Source organism: Sturnus vulgaris, chromosome 7, assembly GCF_052056855.1.
Source record: "Sturnus vulgaris isolate bStuVul1 chromosome 7, bStuVul1.hap1, whole genome shotgun sequence".
NCBI classification, from domain to species: domain Eukaryota; kingdom Metazoa; phylum Chordata; class Aves; order Passeriformes; family Sturnidae; genus Sturnus; species Sturnus vulgaris.
The window spans coordinates 32,409,494-32,432,422 of record NC_142249.1 but is presented as its reverse complement, the minus strand read 5'-3'; the positions used below and the strand labels follow the sequence as shown (position 1 = coordinate 32,432,422).

The 22,929-nt window shown below is 46.3% G+C and overlaps 2 protein-coding genes across 2 annotated transcripts in view; both read left to right on the top strand.

The window, feature by feature from the left end:
• The window catches only part of ITGB5 (integrin subunit beta 5), a 56,909-nt gene extending 49,399 nt beyond the window's left edge, over nucleotides 1-7,510 (top strand). The window contains exons 11-15 of the mRNA XM_014871786.2: nucleotides 438-660; nucleotides 1,370-1,473; nucleotides 4,958-5,077; nucleotides 6,219-6,385; nucleotides 6,923-7,510. Coding sequence (XP_014727272.1) covers nucleotides 438-660; nucleotides 1,370-1,473; nucleotides 4,958-5,077; nucleotides 6,219-6,385; nucleotides 6,923-7,018 — 710 coding nt within the window. The 3' untranslated portion in view covers nucleotides 7,019-7,510. The remainder of the gene's footprint in view (nucleotides 1-437; nucleotides 661-1,369; nucleotides 1,474-4,957; nucleotides 5,078-6,218; nucleotides 6,386-6,922) is intronic.
• A 148-nt stretch (nucleotides 7,511-7,658) lies between these two features.
• Nucleotides 7,659-16,982, top strand: LOC106850457 (uncharacterized). Its single transcript, XM_088168307.1, has one exon. The coding sequence runs from the start codon at nucleotides 12,947-12,949 to the stop codon at nucleotides 14,648-14,650; it is 1,704 nt and encodes a 567-aa protein (XP_088024433.1). The 5' UTR covers nucleotides 7,659-12,946; the 3' UTR covers nucleotides 14,651-16,982.
• Nucleotides 16,983-22,929: the final 5,947 nt, after the last annotated feature.

Here is a 22,929-nt window from a genome sequence, read left to right as displayed (position 1 = left end):
GAGAACTTCTTAAGTAAAACTGTTAAGAAGAAAGGGAAGGAAATACTTTACGAAGTGGGCGACCTCCTCTAGGCTTTTTGCTGTTAAACTCTGGGCTCAGAGCCAGCAAGGAAGGAATACTCCATTCCCATCTTATTATTTCTTGATGTAGACAGAGAAAGAAGATATTATTTCATACAAAAATGGGAAGAGGGAGGTGCCCATTTGTCTGGAGCAAATATAGGGAGATGCTGGAAGAGCAGTGAGTAGGTATTTTGTGCTGCTAAATGTCAATATTAATTTAATATTTAGGTGTTCCCCATCAGCATATGTTTGTTGCCCTGCCAAGTAGAGTCTCTCTGGCATCTCTTTCTGCTGGGCTGCTGGTCCCTCCCAACCACAGCACCCATCGGTGGCCCCGAATTTTGCTGACAGCTCTCCCCTGCTGTCACCTTCAGGTCACGGGGAGTGTCACTGCGGGGAGTGCAAGTGCCACGCCGGCTACATCGGGGACAACTGCAACTGCTCCACGGAGATGGACAGCTGTGTTTCCAGCGATGGGCAGATGTGCAGCGGCCGGGGTGCCTGCGTCTGCGGCAAGTGTCAGTGCACTGAGCCAGGGGCTTTTGGAGAGACCTGTGAGAAGTGCCCCACCTGCCCAGGTGTCTGTAGCACTAAAAGGTACTCACAGGCAGTTCAGGAGGGATTTCTTGCTGGTGGGAAGGGTTCTTTAGTTCCTGGGAGACTTTTCAGCTAAGGAATTACTCCTGCTTTGTTAGATGTGTGATCAGCCCCAGGCAAGCCTAGTGCTGCTAGGAGCCCTTGCTAAGCAGCCTGACAGTATCCCAGGTAGAGCAGCAACAAGTCTTGTTACCTAGTGCTCATTAAGATTCATGTCCCTGTTAATTTCTGGTGCTGTCTCACTCTGCAGGAGAGGCTGGCAACCCCAGTTTTGCTGCACTCTGAGCTGCAGATGTCTGGGTGCAGAGAGCTGTGAGCTGCAGAGAGGGGAGGACTGGAATCAGAATCACTGCCCCTGCCTCACAGTGATGAAGGTGCCTCAGGCATCAGCCTCAGACTAGCACAGAGCAGCAGGACTGCCTGCCTTCATCTCAGGCAGGATGGATTTTGCAGTAGCTGACGTGCAGCTCCTGACATCCAGAGGGCAAACAGACCCCAAACCTACCAGCCGCTTTGCACCTTCACTGAATCCTAAAATTAATCCATCCTTGCAATAAAGATGCTTGGCCCTGAAGCTGCTCCTTCCTTGTGGTGCAGATGTGCAGCCTCCAGACCAGCACCCAGGGAGTCTCTTCCCAAGAGCTGAATCCCTGTGTTCATGCAGTTTCTGATATGTGCTTAATCTTCCCCTCTGTACGTGTTCCTGCAGGGACTGTATTGAATGCAAGCTGTTTAACTCAGGAAGACTGGCTGATAACCAAACCTGCCAAAAGCACTGCAAGGATGAGATCATCACCACTGTGGATGTTCTTGGTAAGCTGGCAGCAGGAGTGCAGGTGGTGGGAGCTGGTGACTGTGGCATTGAACTCCTCTTAACCAGACTAAGATATATCTGTAAAGAAAGCTTCAGGGAACACCTGGTATTTAGAAATGTATGTGTGTAGGAAGTATGTATATGTTTGATGTTCTCTCCGGGCTATAATCCATACTGAAGTAAAAAACTCTTTGATTTTAAATAACATCTACCACATCTAACCACTACTGCCAGTGCAGGGAGCGGAGAGAGTGGGATGAGGTCACATGAGACAGATGAGTTGAGTTGTGCGAGAGTGCAAAATGACAAAGTATCACCTAAAAAAATAAGGCGTTTTCTAATCTTCTGAGGTTTCATCTTGTAAGAAGTGAACTTGTAAGGGAAAACAAACCTGTTTTGAAAATGAGTTCTGCTTTGGTGGAGCTGACTGCTACAAGCCCCCCTGGAAATCTCCTGCCCTTTGTGTCCTCTTCTAGAGGTCACACACATGTGCATCTCTCAGCAGATTACTTTCTTCCCACTCTTTTCAAGATATGTTCTGGGAGTCCCTGGTTGCTATTTAGAGGAGTAGAAGAAATCCAGACTTGTGACAGATTTAATCACAATTCTGACTGTGGCCTTAGCAATATCTCTTGGAGGGAGGGATGTAGATCAAGCAAGGATAAGTTACTGTCTGCATCTGGCATTTCCTCCTCTTCCTTATTTTACAGAGGTGGGAGTCCTGCACCTTGCTCAGCCTTTCAGTCATTTCCTCCTAAGCTGTCTGCAGGTGATGTTTTTCCCATTGACTCCTCTCACATCCAGTATCCAGCTTTTAAATTATGACCAGTGGAGTTTCCTAGCCTTCCTTTTGGGACACTTGCTCTCATTCTCTCCATTCATCCTGCAGTTTAGCAGGGAGTGCACCTGCACCAGCACCCCGCGAGATGTTTGGAAGTTCAAAACATGCAAAGCTCCTTTCTAATGCCTGTCTGGCCAGGAAATACTGGGAATCAAAGCTCATCCCTCCTGCTTGGTTAGTGTATTATACCAAAGTCAGCTTTTGTTCTCCCTGCTCCCTGGAAGGTGAGGTTGGGCTGTAGTTTGTCAGGCCTTTGCATGGCTTTCAGAGAAAAAACCAGCCAGATTTCCGCTTTAAGATATGTTTGGGAATTACGCTTATGCTTCTGTTGAACTATTGCAGTCGGATTGCACATAGTGCTGAGATCTTGGGGGCTCAAGGCACTTTGTGGCTTGGAGATCTGGGCTGCTACAGAAAGAGGTAAAGCACAGTATTTCTAAAGAAAGTTCTTGTGGAGTGCGGACTTCTTCACAGGCAGACTTGGCCAAATCCTGGTTTTCAAGTGCTTTTGTACAGTTTAGCACATATTACAAGTCCCTGCTGAAAGGCAGAATGCTGATATTTGTCACAGAATACATAGGTCTGTATTGTCCTGGCAGAGGAGGATGGGACCTTCTTAAATACCAAAATGCAATGAACACAGCCTTGAACATCCCAGCTGTCTTTTGACTCTGGGTGTGATGCAGTCAGGGCTTCAAAGCTTTGTAGATCAGAGGCCTCTGACATTGGACTCACAAGCCAGAATGCTGCCTCATGGGAGGCTTGTATGACTTGCTTTGGACTCTGCAAGATCTCCTTCATTTCTGCCGTATTAGCTTTGCATTCCTGACAGCTCCAGAGAGGAGCTTTCAGTGTGAGAGCAGCATGACAGGTCCTGCTCTGAGCTGAACCTGGCAGCAGCACACATCCATGGACCTGAAAACTTAGTGGAGCCCTCACAACTCTCTATGTTGACATGTGATCTCTGAAACCTAGTGAAGATCAACAGAAATCATTACTATTGAGACTTTAATCACTGTATCTTTTACCAAAATAATGGTGCAAGGATGGGAGTGAAAGCAGCTAGACCTACAGGAACTAAGATTTGGTGCTCAACTCAAAAGGGCATTAGTCAAGAAACATGGAACTATTATCTATATTAATCTAATTAGTACTTTGCTTTGTAACAATCAGCACTTTTCTGGCCCATGCTTTGCTACCACTGTGTAGATGGAGCAGGTTTTCCTGTCCCAGGGTAGGAACAGCTGAGGTTTGTCCACAGCAGGAATGCGTCAGGACTCACCAAAGGGGCAGCTGCATCTCAGCTCAGCTGTTGAAATGGAGGGTATTAATCTTTTAACTGGATGCAGGTCAAAGGAATTGAAAGGAAAAACAAACAGACAGGAGAGAGCTAAGGGGCTGGCATAGCAGTGGTCATTAATGCAGTCATTTTTCAGCATGACAGACAGTCACGGATACAAGAGCTGTGGAAAGCTCTTTCCAGGTGTCTAAGACAAGGTCATGCATGCCTTTGCCAGCCAATAGCACTGGGTCCCCAAATTCCTCTCCCATGAAACTCTCAGCCCTTGCAGGCTTGCAGAGCTGTGCTCCTGTCACACCTAGAGATGTTTCCCCATCTCCCTCCAGTCACTGTCCCTGCAATGGGGACATCCAACGAGCTGTGGTTGTGCAGGGCAGTGGCTCTGCTGAAATCACCCCTTAAGCTAGATCTACAAACCTCAGGTGATGGCTTTGCTCAATCTTAAATTGCTTCTGTGAAGCAGCCTTCCTCAGGCAGCACCTTACAGTGACCAGGCTCTGTCTGGTGCTGTGGAGTGTCAGACACAAACACACAGCTCCCGCATGGCTCTGGGAATGAAGTCCTCTCATTTTTGCAACTCCCACATCTACACATCATCCTTGAAACCAGCTCTTCCCTTCCCTTCCCTTCCCCCTCCCTCCCTCCTCCCTTTCCCATTTTCCTTTTCTATCTCACTCTTTAAAAACAAACTTCTCAGCCGTTTCCGGAGCTGGAGCCATTCAGTACAGCTGGAGCACGAGTTGGCCATGGGCTGCTGCTGCTGTCCCTGTCTGAGTCAGTGCCCCTTGTTTTCCCTTCACCTTCCCCTCCTCAAGAAATTTAGCAAATTAAGAAGAAAACGGCATTTATTGCCAAAGCAGACTTGCACGAAGGAAGAATCTCTGTGTGTGAGGTTGAGTCTGTTTGCTATGTGATTTTTGCCAAGTGCCACATTTTCTCAAGCAGCAAATCTGGACACTGCTCAGTTACAATTTGTATGAGTTGTGATCAAACTGTGCTGCTTTCCAGGCTTACTCCCCATTCCTCTGCTCCCAGGCATCCCTGGAAAGCTCTGCTTATCTTGCAGGGGAGAGCTATGCTAATTCCTAATATTAAACCTGCCAACTAAGTCAACCAAGTACTGCATTGCAGCGTTAGACATAGCCTATTAGACAGGGTGACTCATTCAGAATCAGGGATCCCATACCATTGCAAGCTGTTAAGGGGGAATTGTATTAAAAAATAGAGGGTGTTGGAAGCATTTCTTTGAAACATTAGGGTACAAAAGTTCTGCAGTATTTAGGATTTTTTTTAATGTAGAAAAATTTACACAAAACCCTATCTTTCTTGCATCTGGTTCCAGATGAAACAGATGACCCCAATGTGATCCTCTGCGCCTACCCAGTGAACAACTGCATCATGAAATTCACCTACTTGGAGCTTCCCAGTGGGAAATCCAACCTCACCGTCCTCAAGGAGCCAGGTTGGCCCTCCCTTGGGTTTCTTTTTTGACAACACTCAGGCAACTTTTTTGGCAGCCTCAGGAAAGGTGATGGGCTGCTGGGGAACCTGGTGGGTTGCAGAAAGGCTGGCTGCATGTGTGAGCAGATAAACCAGGGTGATTTAAACTGAAGTGTTTTATGGTGATGAAACCCAGCTCTAAATGCTCCCAAATTAGTAAAAAAGAACTATGAGAGTAAACCTTGCACATCAGCATTGCCAGCAAGTGGCTGAAGAGCTTTAGGAGGCTGAAGAACTTTAGGAGGCTGAATTAAATGGAGCCTATTTAAATAGCAAAAAGCATGCTTGATTTGGAGATGAAGCCCCTGGGAGCAAAAACATCAGAAGGGATCACCTGGTGTGGCTGCTGGTTAAGTCAGAATGTTGGGAATGTTGCACCACCGAAGGATTTCCACATTGCCAAAGAGCTCTGATCCAGGCAGTGTTAAGGGCTGGGTGTCCCCACTCCCCTCCCCAGGCTGTGCAGACAGCTGTGCTTCCCAGCATTATTTTAATCACCTGCAATGCTGTTGCTTAAAGAAGACCCCTCTTGGTGTTGCAGGACAACCTGGTGAACATCCAGTGGTATCTTCTTGTGATCTGCTCTGGTCCTCTGAGGCACAGACCAATATGGAAAAGACTGAGAATCCTCATGTTCTTTCATTTGTGCTGCAGCTTGCACTTAATTGAAAGACCAGTTGATTAGCTGACAGTTAATGTCCTTGTTTAAAGTCCTTAGTGACCACCTGTCTCTGTGTGGGAGAAGATGAGCTGGCTTTTGCCAGAGGCACCTTAATGCTCTGTGTCCCACATGTGTCACCTGGCATTAAAACCCTGCATCACTGTTGGACAGCGGCACTGCAGCCCTACTATGTGACATCCCATCTCTGGTGACATCCATGAGAGGTGTCCCTTTGACCTGCTTCTAGCCAGGAATTTATTTAATTAAAAAAAAATCAGTTTGGTTTCAGAGGGGACTGTTGTTTTTTTTTAATTTAGCCACTGCTGCTAGCGCTGCCTGGGGTCACTTGCTCAGTGGCTGCAATCCAAGTTATTACATCCCAGTATCCTGATCCGGGATACACTCGCACCAGAGCTAATTATCTTTTCTCCCTCACTGCCAGCCTGCAGCTCAGCCCCCAGCGCTGTGACCATCGTGCTGGCAGTGATTGGCAGCGTGGTGCTGATTGGCATCATCCTGCTGGCACTCTGGAAGCTGCTCGTCACCATCCACGACAGGCGCGAGTTCGACCGATTCCAGAGCGAGCGTTCCCGCGCCAGATACGAAATGGTGAGCCTGGGCTGGGCGTGCTGCTGGTGTATGGGGGGACTGTTGGGATGCCCTGGCAGCAGACAGCTCTGCAGTGATGGAGAAGGGTGGCAGGCACGAGGGATGCAGGTGTCCATGCCCTGTGGTGCCTTCAGGGTCCAGCATCTTGCACTGCCTTCTCCTAGGCAAGTTATAAATGCTTTGCAAAACTATACGCAGCCTTTGGTTTCATCATCTGTTTCCAAGCAGAGCTGGAGGCTGAAGGAGGTAGGGGAGACTGTGGTGGCAGCCACATTGGTCAGGTCTGTGAGGGAGCCCTTCTGTGAGGCTTTGGGTGGGGGTGGTCAGCATTGGAGGGCAGTGCCTCTGCCTGCAGGCAGGATGGAAGGTGGGTGTGATGGACCAGCTCTGGATAAACACCACTGCTCTTGGATCTGAATGTTCAGTTCACTCAAAGCCAAACACAGTGCTGTCACCAAACTAATTGGTATGTTTTTACCATGACACGGACTTTGTTCCTCATCTTTGTTTTTTTTTTGTCTGCTCCTTTCTCCAAAGGCATCCAACCCTCTCTACCGAAAGCCTATTTCCACGCATAACGTAGAGTTCACATTCAACAAGCTCAACAAGTCTTACAACGGTACAGTTGACTGAAGGGGTCTCAGTGCCTGGCACTGCCATGGACAATTGCTTGAATGGCCGGGCTGCTTCCCCACTTGAAGATGGGATTCTCTTCAGGGGCGAGAATCCCTTACGACGGGACTGGTCGATGACCAAAGCCTGTTATTTGCACAGTAAGGAGAAAGGTCTGGTTCATTCTGGAGGCACAGACATGAGGGCAGGGTCCCTGCCTGTGTTGATGGACTCTGAGCCGTGTGCATCTCCATAGCCCAGCTTTCCAGATGTATTAAACCTGCCAACTAAGTGAACCAAGTGCCATATTGCAGCTTCAGACATATCCTGTTAGAAAAGGTGACTAGGTCAAAAATCAGGGGAACCCACTCCATCACAAGTTGTTAGGGGGGAATTAGCTTGAAAACAGGGTCTTGGAACCATATGTGTAAGAAATTAGGATAAAAAAAGCTCTGCAGTCTTTAGGAATTTTTTTTATATAAACCCCGAAATAAAACAGTTGTGCATATATGATGCTGTGAGTAGAGTTGATTGTTTCTTTGCTGGGCCCCCCACCAAAACTGGGGCTTGCTCTTCCTGCTAGCAGGAGTGGTCCTGCCTGATGGATTTATTAGTACAGCTTTATCAGTCAAAGAATGGCTATAAAACATGGAGCTGGAGCTGTAGGGACTGCCACAGAGGTTGTGTTGATTTAATGTACAGGTGTTGACCCAGGGCAGGGAGTGCCTCAGGGAACTCCTGCTCTGAGTCAATGGTGTTAAACAGATTGGAAGCTGGTGGAAGCCCAAGGAAAATGAAGTTTAGTCTGAGGAAATTAATATAAACACCCATTCCTTACAGTGTGCAAGTAGGTGTCCAGCCCGGGTGGCTCCAGGAGGGCAGCTGGGAGCACACAGCAGCTCATCCAGACTTTTGACTTTTTACCAAAAAACTGTTGCTGTGGGGTCCAGTGGAGCCCAGCTGGAAAAGAAGGGGAGCCCTGATCTTTTGGCTGGAAAGGGAGCTGGATAAAGACCAGTGTTGTTGCTTCACAACATATATTTTGCTTTGGTTTTTTGCTTTTTAAAAATTTTTCCCCCAAACTATTCCCCCCAGCCCTCTCTGTTTTGCTCTGGAGCTGGGGTTTGGGTTACCCTGCTGACAGCTGAAGCTTTAAACCCACACAGAGAGGGCTGCAGCCACCGCAGGAGAGAGAAGCTGGAGCAATTGCTACTGCCTGGATTTTTTTTCCTTCTTTTTTTTTTTTAATTTCTTTTTTTCTTGTCTCTTCACCCTGAACAGATCATGCAATAGTCAGCTGAAGGAAGCTTGCCAGGGAAAAGCAAAAACAAATGGTGTTCATTGTTTTGACTTGCTCTTCTCATTGGAAAAGGGCCATGGGCCCATCCTTCCAGATTTATTTTTTTTTATATGTTTTTGCCTCTATAAACAGAAGCTCTTATTTGTTCAGTAAAAACAGCTCTGCTTCAAGAACTTTATGGCCCCCCCTCCTCCTACAAGCAGCACTTAAGAAATGCAGCAGACCATACTAAAAATATCTCGGAACTGGGATTTTTAGGAGGGCAGCAAGTGACACACTGGTGGCATCAATGCTGATCAGGTGGAGTAAAAAACTCAAAACCTCAAGCTAGTGAGATCTCTACTATCCTCCCGCTTGATTTCACTAAATCTGCCCTAGCAGGGGAGGAGGGTGCATACATCCATCCTGAAAACAAGTGCAGGGGCAGGCTCTGGTTAAAGGTAACCCACCATGGGTGGGCTGGAGGCTGCGCCGCCTCCTCCCCGCAGCACCACGAGCAGCAGGACGAGCCTGGGTACTGCACAGGGGCAGCTCTGCAGAGCTCCACATCTCCTACACAATAATGAAGTCCAGGCTGAAGTTTGCAGGCTGAGAAATTGCATTTTGAATGCAATTTTGAATGCATTTGAATGCAAATGCATTTTGAATGCAATTTCTGGGACTAAGCCTGCCACCTGGGAAGGAGCATCCATGGGGCAGATTTGGGGTTTGTGATCATCCCACTGCCGTACCAAGATGGCAGGGCAGATTTCATCATTGACGCAGAAAAAATAGAAAACAGTCGGAAAATAACCATGACAAGGAGACAGAGCAAGTTTTAGCTCGGTTCACGTGGCTGCCTCACACAAGTCATACTACCCCAGGCACAGAAAGGGGGAGCAGGAAGGAAAGCCGAGGGAAAGGAAGGGCAGGAATGCTTTAAACCAGCTTTGCCACCAAAAGCAGCAAACACTGAATGCAGTTCTGCTTCAGTTAATTTGTGAGGGTCCAAGCAGTTCAAAAACAAATCCACCCCTTTGCACTCTGAAAGGAGAGGCACAGGCAGTGCCCCCTGCCACCCTTTCCCTTGCACTCTTGCAGATTACCTTTGTGCTGTGGCATTTCCCACAACACTGGGTTAGGGCTGAGAGTCTGGGCAATTCAGGCAGTTGTAGAGAGCCAAGATTTGACTCATTGCTAAGGGCTGGTTTGGGCAGGGAGAGTGGAAAAAAGCATAGAAAATGCTTGGGGACTGGACTGCAAGTGCCCTCCTTCCCCTGCACAGGAAGACCACTCAGCTGTACAGCAGACTGGTCTGCAGAGTAGGCAGGGAGCAATGTGGGACCAAATAAGCAAAGGAAGGGTGCCACAGGCCAGGCTACTGAGCCAGTGCACAAAAAGAAGGGAATAGGGTTGATGCTGTCAGTGCTGCCTGTGCTGCTGTGCCAGGCAGTGCAGAGCAGCCCCCCAAACCCAGCTTCTCCACAAGGTTACATCTTTAAAAAAAGTAAGGAAGCACTGCTAAGGTTTTGTGTTACTGGGTGAGCAGATCAGCCTTTACCCTTGCAAGAGTAGTGCCAAGCACAGTCATGGGAGTGGTGTATTTCAGTCAGCAGCAGTTTATTTGTGTCTGTAAATACATGCAGTCTGACCACAGCTAGCATTCCTGAATGAAAGCTCCAGCAGAAGGCATCAACGGGTCAAATGTGATGGAAAAATGTCAGTGCTTGCCTAGCCGAGTTGGAATCCGGATGCCCTTGCAACATCTTCTCCTGTTTCCCCAGCCACAGCTGATGGCTGCTGCTGCTGCAGGGTTGCTGAGGCTGGGGCTCACCAGTGCCTTTTCCCTGTGCTGCTGGTCTGGGGGAGGAGACAGCATCATTCCTTGGGAAAAGTCAAGGCCAATGGCAGCATTATTTGTTTTGTTAATTGTGGAGATGCAGTGAAACCGTTCTCTGTTACACAAGCCTGAGTGAGGCATGTCTGCCTGCATCCTCATTGCCTTTTACAGTGGACTAAGAAGGTGCTCAGCAGCTGAAGGCAAAGCCCAGGCTCTGGAAGATGAATGCTCCACACTCTTGAACTTATTTAACCTTGCAGTTCTCCAGCCAAGTGGAAAGCCAAGGAGCTAGAGTGTTGAGAAAAGGATCACCAAGCTGCCTGCAGGAAATGCCACAGTGAGGTAACTCACTGCATCTGCAGCCCAGCACCATATCCCAGCACCATCTCCATACCTGAACACACAAAGTGGAATTGCCTGCTGTTCTCCTCTCCACTGCCAGCCTGCAAAAGTCAAAACTATACAGCAGAGACAGGAGTTTTTTTCATCCTGTCCCTTTATGCATGCCCACTAGTTTACGCTGATGTCTACTGGATGCAGCCTATCAGAAACTTCTTCCATTCAGCTGCCACAACCCAGGATCACCCAGTCTGTGTGGGGGCAAAGGTTTCCACCATAGGTTTGCAGGTCCTTGTCATGCATATGGAGGATATGGAGACTTTATTTCCTCAATTACTTTATTGCATTTTAATACACGTCACCACTATCAAGGTGGTGATAATCATGATGATTATACAAAACAAGTATATCGTTGCTATGAATAACTTCTGTAAGGCTGTCGTGGTTTAACCCCAGCTGACAACTCAGCCCCACACAGCCACTCTCACTCTGCCCCAGTGGGATAGGGGAGAGAATTGGAAGAGTAAAAAAGTGAGAAAATGTGAGTTGATATAAGAGCAGTTCAATGAGTAAAGCCACAGCTGCACACAAGCAAAGCAAAACAAGGAATTCATTCCTTCAGAGTCTGGCTGGCAGGTGTTCAGCCAGCCCCAGGAAAATGGAGCTCCTTCACATCTAACGTGACTTATGCAGAAAAACACCAGGACTGTGAATATACCTCCCTTCCTCCTTCTTCACGCAGTTCCATGTGCTGAGCATTATGCCATACACTCTGGGATATCCCTGTGGTCAGTGGGGCTCAGCTCTCCTGGCTGTGTCCTTCCTAGCTCCTTGTGCACCCTCAGCATCCTCGCTGGAGGGGTGGGGGCAGGAGCAGGAAAGGCCTTGAATTTGTGTGAGTTCTGCTCAGCTGCAACTAAAACATCTCTGTATTATCAACACTGTTTCCAGCACAAATCCAAATTGTGCTAGCTGCTCTGAAAAAAATTAACTCTATCCTAGCCAAAACTAGCTCAAGCAAATATATATTTCAACAGCAGCAGAAATTAATATTAGCAGTAATGAATATTAGTAGGAAGTCTATATTTCAATTTCAAAGGTCACCACAAAATTACCACTAGTAAAGCAGCAAAAATTCTTACCAGTATTTTTATTTAGGACAAGTGGAAATGGCTTCAAGTTGCACCAGGGGACGTTTAGATAGGATATTAGGAAAAATTTCTTCACTGAAAGGGTTGTCAAGCATTGGAACAGGATGCTCAGGGAAGTGAGGGACAACAAACCTGGAGGTGTTTAAAAGGCAAGTAGATGTAGCACTTTGGGACGTGGTTTAGTGGTGGACTTGTCAGTGCTGGGGTAACGGTGGGATCTGATGATCATAAGGGGTTTTCCAACCTAAATGTTTCTATGGTTTTAGGATTCTAATCTAAAACTTTCTTACTTGGAGTGAAGAGGACATGGTTAACTTTGGAGGTATTTGAACAACAGACAGTGTGCTCAGAAAGGCAGCAACACTCCTTTTGTGCATTCAGTTCCTAGGGTTATTGGATGGCAGCACAGACTAAAAATATATACTCAATGATTCTGTGATTATATGTATGCCTGTATATGCACGTGTGCATATATGTGTGTGTGTGTGTATATGTGCACATACACATATAAAATGTCATATAAATTGTTGCTGGTACCAAGTGCTTGTCAAACCCATCCCAGAAGTGGGGCCAGCTGACAATGGGAGAAGTCTCACTTGGACAATGTATTTGGTCTGACTGAGATAGAGTTCATTTTCCCTTAGCAGCTCTCACAGTGCTGTGCTTTGCAGTGGGAGCTGGAAAGGTGTTGATAACACACCAGTGCTTTGGCTACTGCTGAGCAAACCTGTCCCTCTAACATCCTCCCCCACCAAGGGGCTGGGAGTGGGCAAGATTCTGGGAGGGAACACAGCCAGGCCAGCTGACCCAAATTAACCAAAGGGATATTCCATACTGTGTGATGTCAGCTCAGATATAAAAGCTAAGGGAGGGAGGAGGAACAGGGAGGCATTTGTTACTCTACAATGTTTGCCTTCTGGAGCAGCCACTGCATGTGCTGAAGCCCTGCTTCCCAGGGAGTGCCTGAACATCGCTTGCTGATGGGAAGTAGAGATTGAGTTTTTCCTTTTGCAAACTTGCAATTGTCTTTTCTATGCTTTAGTAAACTGCCTTATCTCAACCTACGAGTTGTTTTCCATCTTATTCTCTCCTGTGTTCTGCTGGGAAGAGGAGCAATAGAGCGGCTCAGTGGGCACCTGGCCAAAGTCAACACACTACAGTCCTTTCTGGTGCCCAGACGTGGGGTGAGATAAAGGCAGTTATATATAACTATATATCTATATCTATATTGCATGCTGTAATAAAAAGTAAATCACAGTTATAGAGTAGCAAGCTCTTGTGCAGGATACGGAGTGTGTCAGCTGCACTGCTTATCTCTTTATTTTGCTGAGTCTGGGAACATGTTAACAAAAACAATGGCTCTGTGCTTTGCTCTTACACTGATGGCCTTGTTGTGTGTGGGGAGCTATCTTCTGGGGATGGTAATTGACGTGAATGCTTTTATAATGCAGGCTCCTGTGCTCTTTGCTCATCCTTACGTAAGCCGTTTAATACTCTTAATAATTTTAGCTAATACTGCTGGCATGCTATGGAGTTCATGGAATCTGGCATCATCCTGGGGGAGGAGAAAACAAACTTTAGATGAGGAAATATTGAAAGATGCCCTGAGGCCTCCAGTGCCTGGGTGGCAAGGTGCATGGAAGGATTTAGGCAGGTTCCTAGGGCGGTTATCACCTCCCATTGCCTGGGACTTTACACCTGAACAGGTAATCAACCCTGACAAACTGACCCACCAGCTGATGGAAGGGTGCCTTGCCCACCCCACTGAACACCAGCAGCTTCTTGCCCTGTACTGGGGCCTGGCCTGTGCCTACCGAGCCACTGTTCAGTACTCTCAGAGGACTGTAGTTGAGGCAGGAACCCAAACTGCATTTGAGGACACTATGCCTGAGTCAGGCACTCAAACCACAGCAGCTACAGTAATAGCCCCAGAAGTGAAAGCAAAAAAATGGACAAGGCAAGATACACACCCTTACCATCGATTAGTAAGGGAGGAAGAAGAAGAGGAAAAAGAAGAAGGGGAAGTAACAGCAGGAAAGGAGGGGTTAGACCAAGAGGCAGGTCCTTCAACAAAGAAATCAAAAGGAGTGAGGCAAATCAAGCAGGAAACCGAAGTTATTCGGTCCCTGACCTCATCAGAACTTCGAGACCTGCGAAAAGATTACAGCCGGCAGCCAGGTGAGCCTATTTCTGCCTGGCTGCTTCGATGCTGGGATAACGGGGCCAGCAGACAGCAGCTGGAAGGGCATGAAGCCCAACAGCTGGGATCCCTTGCTAAAGATCGGGAAATTGAAAGAGGGATTGGAAAAGAAGGAGCAATTTGCAGCCTCTGGAGACGGCTCCTCTCAAGTGTGAGGGCAAGATACCCATTTAAGGAAGACCTTGTGAACTCCCCAGGGAAGTGGACCACTGCAGACGAAGGTATCCAGTACTTGAGAGAATTAGCAGTGCTGGAAATCATCTATAGTGATCTAAAAAGTGACAGGGTCCTTGAAGATCCAGAGGATGCCCCTTGCACGATGGCCATGTGGAGGAAGGTGGTTCAAAGCGCCCCTGCATCATATTCCAGCAGCCTGGTATCACTGTACCACCCACAAATGGATACACCAACCGTAGAGATGGCATCCTCCTGGCTCCGGAATGTAGAAGAGACTCTGGGCACTTCCTCATCCCTACAAGCCAGCAGCCCAGCTTTTAGGGGCAGCCCAAGAGATCGGTCCTCTCCTTCCCCCGTCAGAGGCAAGGGCAGCCCCAAGCGCAGGCCCCGGGGCGAGCTCTGGTTCTTCCTGCGGGACCAAGGTGAGGACATGAGGAAGTGGGTCGGTGAGCCCACCTTCAAGCTGGAAGCCCGTGTCCGTGAACTGAGAGGGAAGAAAGCTGTGAAAGGGTCACCCAAGAAAACTGCCACAGAGAGACAAGAAGGCAATCAACGATTTCCCAGACATAAAAGAGCTAAAATCACTCCTTTTCACCCTGATGAGGGGACTTCTGATATGGCATCGCAAAGGTCAGATAGTGAATACTCTGACCAGGAACAGGAATAGAGGGTCCCTGCCTCTGGCCAGGAAGAGGAAAGGGATGACCAGGCATACTGGACTGTGTGGGTCTGATGGCCTGGCACATCAGATCCACAGAAGTGCAAAGCTTTACACATTGTACATTGATGCCATCAATGCACAGGAGTGCAGAATCCATCTGGATCTTTGGGGGGACAGGGGATGCCAGGAGTTTTCTGTGTTAGAGTCCAAGGGGAGCTTAACAGGGAACAAGTGGGAAAAGCACCCCACTGTGACTAACTCAGAAGGCCCTTTGTATTCTTGGCATCGACTAGATACTTCAAGGATCCAAAAGGGTATTGGTGGGCTTTTAGTGTAGCTACAGTGAATACAGAGAAGATCAAACAGTAATCCACCCTGCCTGGCTTCTCATTGTAGAATTGCTGCAGGTTGAATGAAAACCAGCAAGTACCAATTGCCACCAGGACTGTGCACCAGCAGCAGTATCTCACCAACAAAGACTAACCTCCATCCATGAACCCTCCATCCATTAGTCCTTGGAAAGCCCAGGAGTCATCAGCAGGACCTGTTCACCCTTTAACAGCCAGATATGGCCACTGTGAAAATCTGATGGGGAATGGAGGCTGACAGTGGGGGCCTGAATGAAGTCACACCATCTGTGAGTGCTGCTGTACCAGACATGCTGGAAATTCAATATGAGCTGGAGTCAAAGGCAGCCAAGTGGTGCCACACAGGTTATACACAAATGTGAAATGTGCTGCAATCAAGTGAGCCACACAAGTGGAAGAGAGGGCAGTGGCTGGGTTCCAGTATGGTGAGCCCTGGCAAATGGACTGTATTGGGCCATTGCCATGAACACATCAAGGCAAGAGTTACATCCTTACCATGTTATAGACAACAACTGGCAGGCTGGAAACATCCCCTGTAAAACATTGCCACTGCTCGAGAGAACTTGAGATCCCAGGTCTTAAGGGAGAGATTTTGTGACAACATGGTACTACAGAGAGAATTGAATCAGACAATGGGGCTCGCTTTAAAAATAAGCTCATAAACTCTTGGGCAAATAAACATGGCATTGAGTGGATATATCACATCCCTTATTTCCCACAGGCCTCCAGGAAGACTGAAAGGTATAGGGAACTGCTGGAAACTATGAAAAGAGTGTAAGGTAATGGGCATGGAAGAACTGGGTTGCAAATTTAGCAGAAGCCACTTGGCTGGTCAACACCAGGGGATCTGGTAACCGCCCTGGTCCTGCTAAACCCATACACATTCTGGGAAGAGATAAGGTCCTTGCACACATAGGGAAGTGGGGAAGTCAGTGTGGATTTCTCCTCCCGTGGGAAAAGGCAAGCCCATTCATGGGATTGTCTTTGCCCAAGGACCTGGGTGTACTTGGTTGGTGATGAAGAAGGATGGGGACACCCAGTGTGTACCTCAAGGAGATTTAACCTTGGGAGAAAAATAATCTGTTTAGTGAGTTGTATATTGCAGGGAGCAGCAGAAATTGCATGAACTGATGAAGAATCAATTTTGTGAGAAGCAAGGAGAATGCAACGACAACCTGAGCCAGGCTGGTGTCAGTGCCTAACAATCAAGTGTGCTACTTCTCCTGTCCTGACCACTCATCCTGATGGAAGGGAGCCCAAGTCATGGATCTGGAGGGATGGAGGAAGCCTATTAAATGGGGAAATAATATCTGTTTTTGAAAGGACACCGGATAGTGGTTAATGAAAATGTATGTATGGTATAGAGATGGTTTAAGGATGTTGTTTCAGTTGTAGGTGTGGGCAAGAAGGCATTCCATTGATGAGAAATAAATACAATGGAACACTTGGAAGATATATAAATTATGTGGGATCTGAGTAGGACACAGATGGTATGGAATAAGGGGTGGACGGTGTATGGAATAAGGGATCTGACTGAGATAGAGTTCATTTTCCCTTAGCAGCTCTCACAGTGCTGTGCTTTGCACAGGTGTTGATAACACACCAGTGCTTTGGCTTCTGCTGAGCAAACCTGCCCCTCTAACATCTCCCTCCACCAAGGGGCTGGGAGTGGGCAAGATTCTGGGAGGGGACACAGCCAGGCCAGCTGATTCAAATTAACCAAAGGGATATTCCATACCATATGATGTCAGCTCAGATGTAAAGGCTGAGGGAGGGAGGAGGAACAGGGAGGCATTTGTTACTCTACAATGTTTGCCTTCTGGAGCAGCCACTGCATGTGCTGAAGCCCTGCTTCCCAGGGAGTGCCTGAACATTGCTTGCTGATGGGAAGTAGAGATTGACTTTTTCCTTTTGCAAACTTGCAATTGTCTTTTCTATGCTTTAGTAAACTGCCTTATCTCAACCTACAAGTTGTTTTCCATCTTATTCTCTCCTGTGTTCTGCTGGGAAGAGGAGCAATAGAGTGGCTCAGTGGGCACCTGGTACCTGGCCAAGGTCAACCCACTCTGCATCATGGAACCTGGAGTCAGTCTGGCATCCCCAGTGAGGGTCTGCTCTGCTAAGGAAATACCACAGGGAACAAGGATTTCTACACATTGAGATGCGTCAGAGGAAGAGGCTCCATTTGAGTAAAAAGTAAATCCTTTTTATACCAGAGAGACATAATCAGGCATAGGACACCAGCACTTGGAGCAGCCAACAGGTGCTGCTGACTTCTATTTTCATCTGGCACAGTCAATAAATGATGATGTAAATGGAGCAGAACACAAGCTTGTATTGATTCTGGAAACCTCATGGACCTGTTATTACACAATTAATTACTCTGCCTTGATTACCTACAGGATAATGGTTGTGTTGAAAGTTCAATGTCAGAACTTGAGATGGGAATGCCTAAGAAGCAAAATGTGCTCTGGTACAAGTGTCTATCCTCTGTGGTGGTAATCTCTTAGTGCCATAAAAACAGAAACATACAGAGGTTAAAAAGTTGGCCACCATCTTCACCCAGGGTCATTGTCATGTTTGTAGAATGAATTAGAAAAACATGGATTAGAAAAGAAATTCAGTTTTATTATAATCAGAGTGCCCAAAAGAGGTTATGATCTATACAGCCAATTATGTTGCTTGGATCATACATGTCCCATTTGTCACTAGTACTAAGCCAGCTCTGTAGACAGCAGCATGTAGAATTAGACCGGCAAGATTACAGTATCTTTGACAATTCATGTTATTAACAGTCCATGTAAAATACCAGAGTCCATTAAAACCGCCTTTGTTTGTAATTGCTGATTCATTATTTCAGGTCCATGAGGTTTCCAGAACCAATACAAGCTTGTGCTCTGTCCCATTTACACTGTAACCATGCTTGGGTGTGATTATAACACAAAGTGCAATTACAGTTTCTTGTCTTCCTCACCCAAATTGAGTCTGTGTCCTGGGGCATTATAATGGACTATGGGGCCTCAAGATATGACTGCGCTTTAAAGGTTGTTGATAATTTGGAATACTGAGGAATAAGTATGCCTAATTAGGTTGACAACAAGATGCTTCAGAGACAGGTTCTCCTGAACCTGCATCTAATGATCAAGGGTGGTGTAAGCAATACTAACGATACAATTTGTTGCCTGCTCGAGAAATTATATTCATAAATTGTACAATGTGATCACTGTTCCATTCTTGAAATAAGGAACAAGCAATAATGTAATGACAAAATATAGTGTGCATAGTAACAGTTATAAAAAAGACAAATGCTCATGATGATGTTTCACTTCATGCCAATTTGCCAAATCAGTATGATGTCTAGAGGAGTGGAGGAAGCCCATGGACCCTGAGAGTAATACCTGTCTATTAAAGGACAGGGGACAGTACTTAATGAGAATGTATAAATTTCTGTGTTGGTTAAAAAGGTGGTTTAACTGTGTAGTTTGAGTTGCAAACATTGGTAAGAAGAGCAGTAATGAGGCTAATGAGAGTAATGAGAACTAAATACAATTGAATCATATACTATGGGAAGTGCTGGGCCCCACAATTTGAGAATGATGTTAAGGTCCTTGAATGCATCCAGAAGACTTCCAGGTTTATCTAGTTTAGAGAAAATGAGGCTGAGGCAAGATCTCATTATGCTCTGCAGCTTCCTGAGGAGAGGAGGTGGCTCTTCCTTGCCTGCAGTGTGCTAGTGCCACCCCCATCATGCTATCCCACAGTCTTAGGACCGTGGCATCTCCTTTAGCCAGCCTACTGTGAGTCCTGTTCCTTGCAGGAGATCCCATAAGTGTCTCCATTCCAGATCGTGTTCCTGTTTGCAGGGGGCCACTTTGTGTCAGATCGAGTAATTTCAGTATTTCAATTATTTTGTCCCTTTTTCTTATGACTCTGAGCTCCCTTAAACCTCTAGATGACCCTGACCTGACCTTCCCTTTGGGAGTGCTTCCCTGTCCTTGTTGCCTCCCCATAAGGACTGTCAATTTTCCAGCCCGTCCAGGCCACTATGGTGTTTCAGTGCCACATTTCATGCCATAACATTAAGGTCAGGGCCTCCAGCCCTCTGGAGGCTGTATTTTACAAAAATTTTAGTTTCCCTTCTGCTGTTGCTGGCACAACCATCATGTTGCAGGGTGTTGCTTCTGTCCCTTAAGGACATCCTGAGCAGTCAGTCTCATTGTCCAGCCAGAGAATCCATCAAGAGTACTAGACGGAGGGGGAGGGAGACAGCCCCACCTCTCAGCACTTTTCTAGAAGCATTTATTATGGATGTTAACAGGGAGATTTTCACTCTGGCCTCTGCATCAGTGTTTAGGAGAAATATTTTTCCTGTCAGGAATATCTGTCCAGCCTCAGCATGATGAAGATCACTGTTCCAGCCCCCAGCAGGTATCACCCATCCCACCCAGTCCTCAGGAGGCTTTTTGCTGTCCTGCATGGACAACTTGCCTTAGTTGCTCAGCATAAAAATTCCTAGAAGTCATTGCAACTGTGGGTGGCAGGGGAGAGAGCCTTCCTCTCCAGCAGGAGCCAGGAGGGAAGTTTTAATGTCAGGGTTCAAGGAGGCTGTGTTATCCAGACAAAGCTTGGGCAACCAAGAGGGGCAGGGAGACACTGCCAGGGTCAAAGCCTCCTCCTCGTTTTCCATTTTCAACATGTGTCTTTTCAGTGATCCTGCTCTGAGACCAGGCATGTAGGCTCTTGCTGCAGGTGCCATACATCCACATGTCTGAGGGTGGTTTTTTACTAATTGGTTTGCAACAAAGCCATGAGATTCAAAGGCAACTGCTCACACTTCTGCATCCTTAGCTTGCTGCAAATCTTCCAGTTCCTGCCTAGCAGTGCTAAACAAAGCACCTACAGCTGACACCTCTGTGAGAAGCCTGATGAAGGGCCCGTTGCTATTCTCTATTTTGCATGTGAGTGTCCTGTCACCTCTGAAACTCAGTTTGCAGCCTTTCTAAATTCAACCAATTCTTAGACACCTTATCCCTGTCCCACGGAGGGGTTTTCCATAGGTATCTTGCCATTTTCACTGCTTTTCTGCTGCCTTCTCTTAAGCATCCATGACCTATTTATCACAGATCCACACTTCTGACATCAATTAATGTCACTACCCAGAAGGATTACTTGGCTTGTGAGTATGCAAAGATTGCAAAAGATTGTTTGTAGTATGCCTGACTCTGTCGTGCTCAAAGACACAAAGGATTTATTACCTATATTCTCTTACTCATTACAGTTTACTACTATCAAGGCAAGTATGGTTACAGTTGGCAAAACAAGTGTATCTACCCTACAAGTTACTATGAATTACTACTAGAAAACAAACAGAGATTTCCCCAGAAGCTTCCATCAATGCTAGCCTGGAGTCTGTGTTTCAATATTACACAGCCTGTGACATACTACCACCATCTCATGCCCAGTGACAGCCTTGCTCAGGCTTCCCCCTGTCCTCTGTCCTGGCCAGCCTCCACCTACAACTCTGCACTTTCACAGCCGGGCTGTGGCTCACATCAGCTTATGAGAAAATGCTCAGAAGGCCACATGGGACATGTAGGAACAGAGAACTGAGACTGAGGACAAAGCCAACCCAGACACACAGGCAGGGTCACCTCTCCCAGCATGAAAATGCCTGCCAAAGGAGTTGGAGGAAAAGATGAAGCTGGAGCAGGCACCAGGCTGAGTTTTAATTTCCTGCAGCATTCAAAGCTGTACTTGTCATTTTGTTACAGACTCACCAAGATCCACCAGCATGATTACAAATAAATAAACTAACAAGCAAACCAACCAACCAACCAACCAACCAACCAACTAACCAACCAACCAACCAACCATCCAGCGTGTCTAGCCCACAGTCCAATCACAAGCCTTCCAAAACAGACCATTCCCTGAGACAGTGACCTCCAAAAGTCAGATCTGAAAACAAACTTCCTCTGGGTGTTTCACATTCCTTTGGTGCTATTCTCTAAATGCAATGTTTGTGTCTCTTACTAAAAAAATCCACAGCAACAGGCTTTCCACATAAACTTAAAGGGAAGTGATTCACTTATTTTTCTGGAATTAAGTTTCAAATAAATTTTCATAGACTAGGCTATGGAAACTATAATATGACCTGTCAGTTAACCAATAATAAAGCAATTTTTGTACTGTAGCATACAAATAGTACTTTTAAGGACGATGCTGGTTTAACTTGGCTGGTTTTAATTCAGCACTGGGTTTATCAAGATTTTGCAAGAATTTTAAGTCTGAGTAAAGCACTGTACTCATGCAGTTATACTGATTTAAGTGCCCTGGCTGGGCTCTCTTGACATAGCACTCTTAGGTTCTCTAGACACAGATACCCACAACCTCCGAGACACAGAGTGGACTTTACACACAAATATCAACAGCTACGTAATAATTCCTTAGTGGTTCCAGCTTGTGCTGGTCTCACAGTTCTCATGAACTGCTCCACAGAAATAGCAGCAAGTCATGCAGCTTTCTGCTGCAAGCATTGGCAACACTTGCTCACAGTCTTATTTCACTATGAAAAGAGTGATTTCCTTTCATTCTGTTATAAACCATACTCTGGAGTGGGTAAGGATCACAATTTCATATAAATGCCTACTTGCCTGTTAACATCTGAGACATTTAAATTCAGCCTTATGCCTATACCACAGGCTCAATCAGATCACAGAATGAACTGCAAGAGTTTCAGATTTATATATTATGATGCAAATGAGTTTTGTAAATTGTGACCTAGTTCCCATGTTAGGAACAGTTCGGACCAACAGCAGGGATTGCAATGAATACGAGCAGCAGGGGCAAGCAAGGAAATTAACATTTGTTCTTAATTTGAAATGGATTTTTAATCACTTTCAGGTGCCTCAAAGGAAGTGCACACACTTGTTTACTACAATCATTCTGAGAGAAGAATGCATATAGGAGGTAACACGTTTTTGTTTTACTAATTGAAATGTTTGCAGCACTGGTGTCAAACAAAGTGTCAGAACACAGCTCTTTGTGGAGGCCACAAAGAAGGGCTGTGAAATGAAGTTTCCCAATCGATCCGTTCCTCAGAACTTGCTTTGTAAAGAAAGTAAGTTGCACATACCCTCTGAAAATGACTGGATATTAAATCACATTCATCTTTCCAAATCCAGTTGCTATTTTTTAAGCTAGAGGCCTGATAAACTCACTCTCCAAAGGGCCTGCTCAGGGATTTAGCTCCACGGCTGTCAGCCACATGCTTAAACACGATTCAGCAGAGTTAGTGGAAAATACTGAACTCATGAAATTGCGCTTGTGCTGTAACAGCGAGCCCACAACACACTGTGCTGAGCTTCAGCCTGAGGCAGCTTTCTGATAAACTATTGTTTTAAATGAGTTTTAGAATACTGTTTTGAATGTTTCAATGACATTTAAATGTTTTAAATACACCCAACAGCAAGGGTGTAACTTGTTAAAAACCAGACAGACTTTCATTCTGAGGATTATGTAGAGTTGGAAATTATAGGAAGCTGTAAAAACGGCAGAGCGTCAATGCTCCCGAAAAATAGAGTCTCAGCTCCCTCTGGTGGAAAAGGTAATTTTCTGCATAAAGGTTTAATTGAGAAAGTCTTGTTTCTGCTACAGGCCTCAAGGCCATGAAATACTGAGACAGTAAAACAAATCCTCTGTTCACTTTGAAGGAACTTAGAATTTGATGTGAAATATCCCTGACCATTGCAGGGTGCCTGAACAGGATACCACATAATCAACAAGTTCCATCTTCCACAGAGTGGAATTCTCCAGGTATGAATTATGATACATAATCCTACTGAAGCAATTGGTAGCTCCAAGAAAATAACACACACAATGTTCTAACATTCTCTCCATATCTTAAGCCCCAAAACCAGC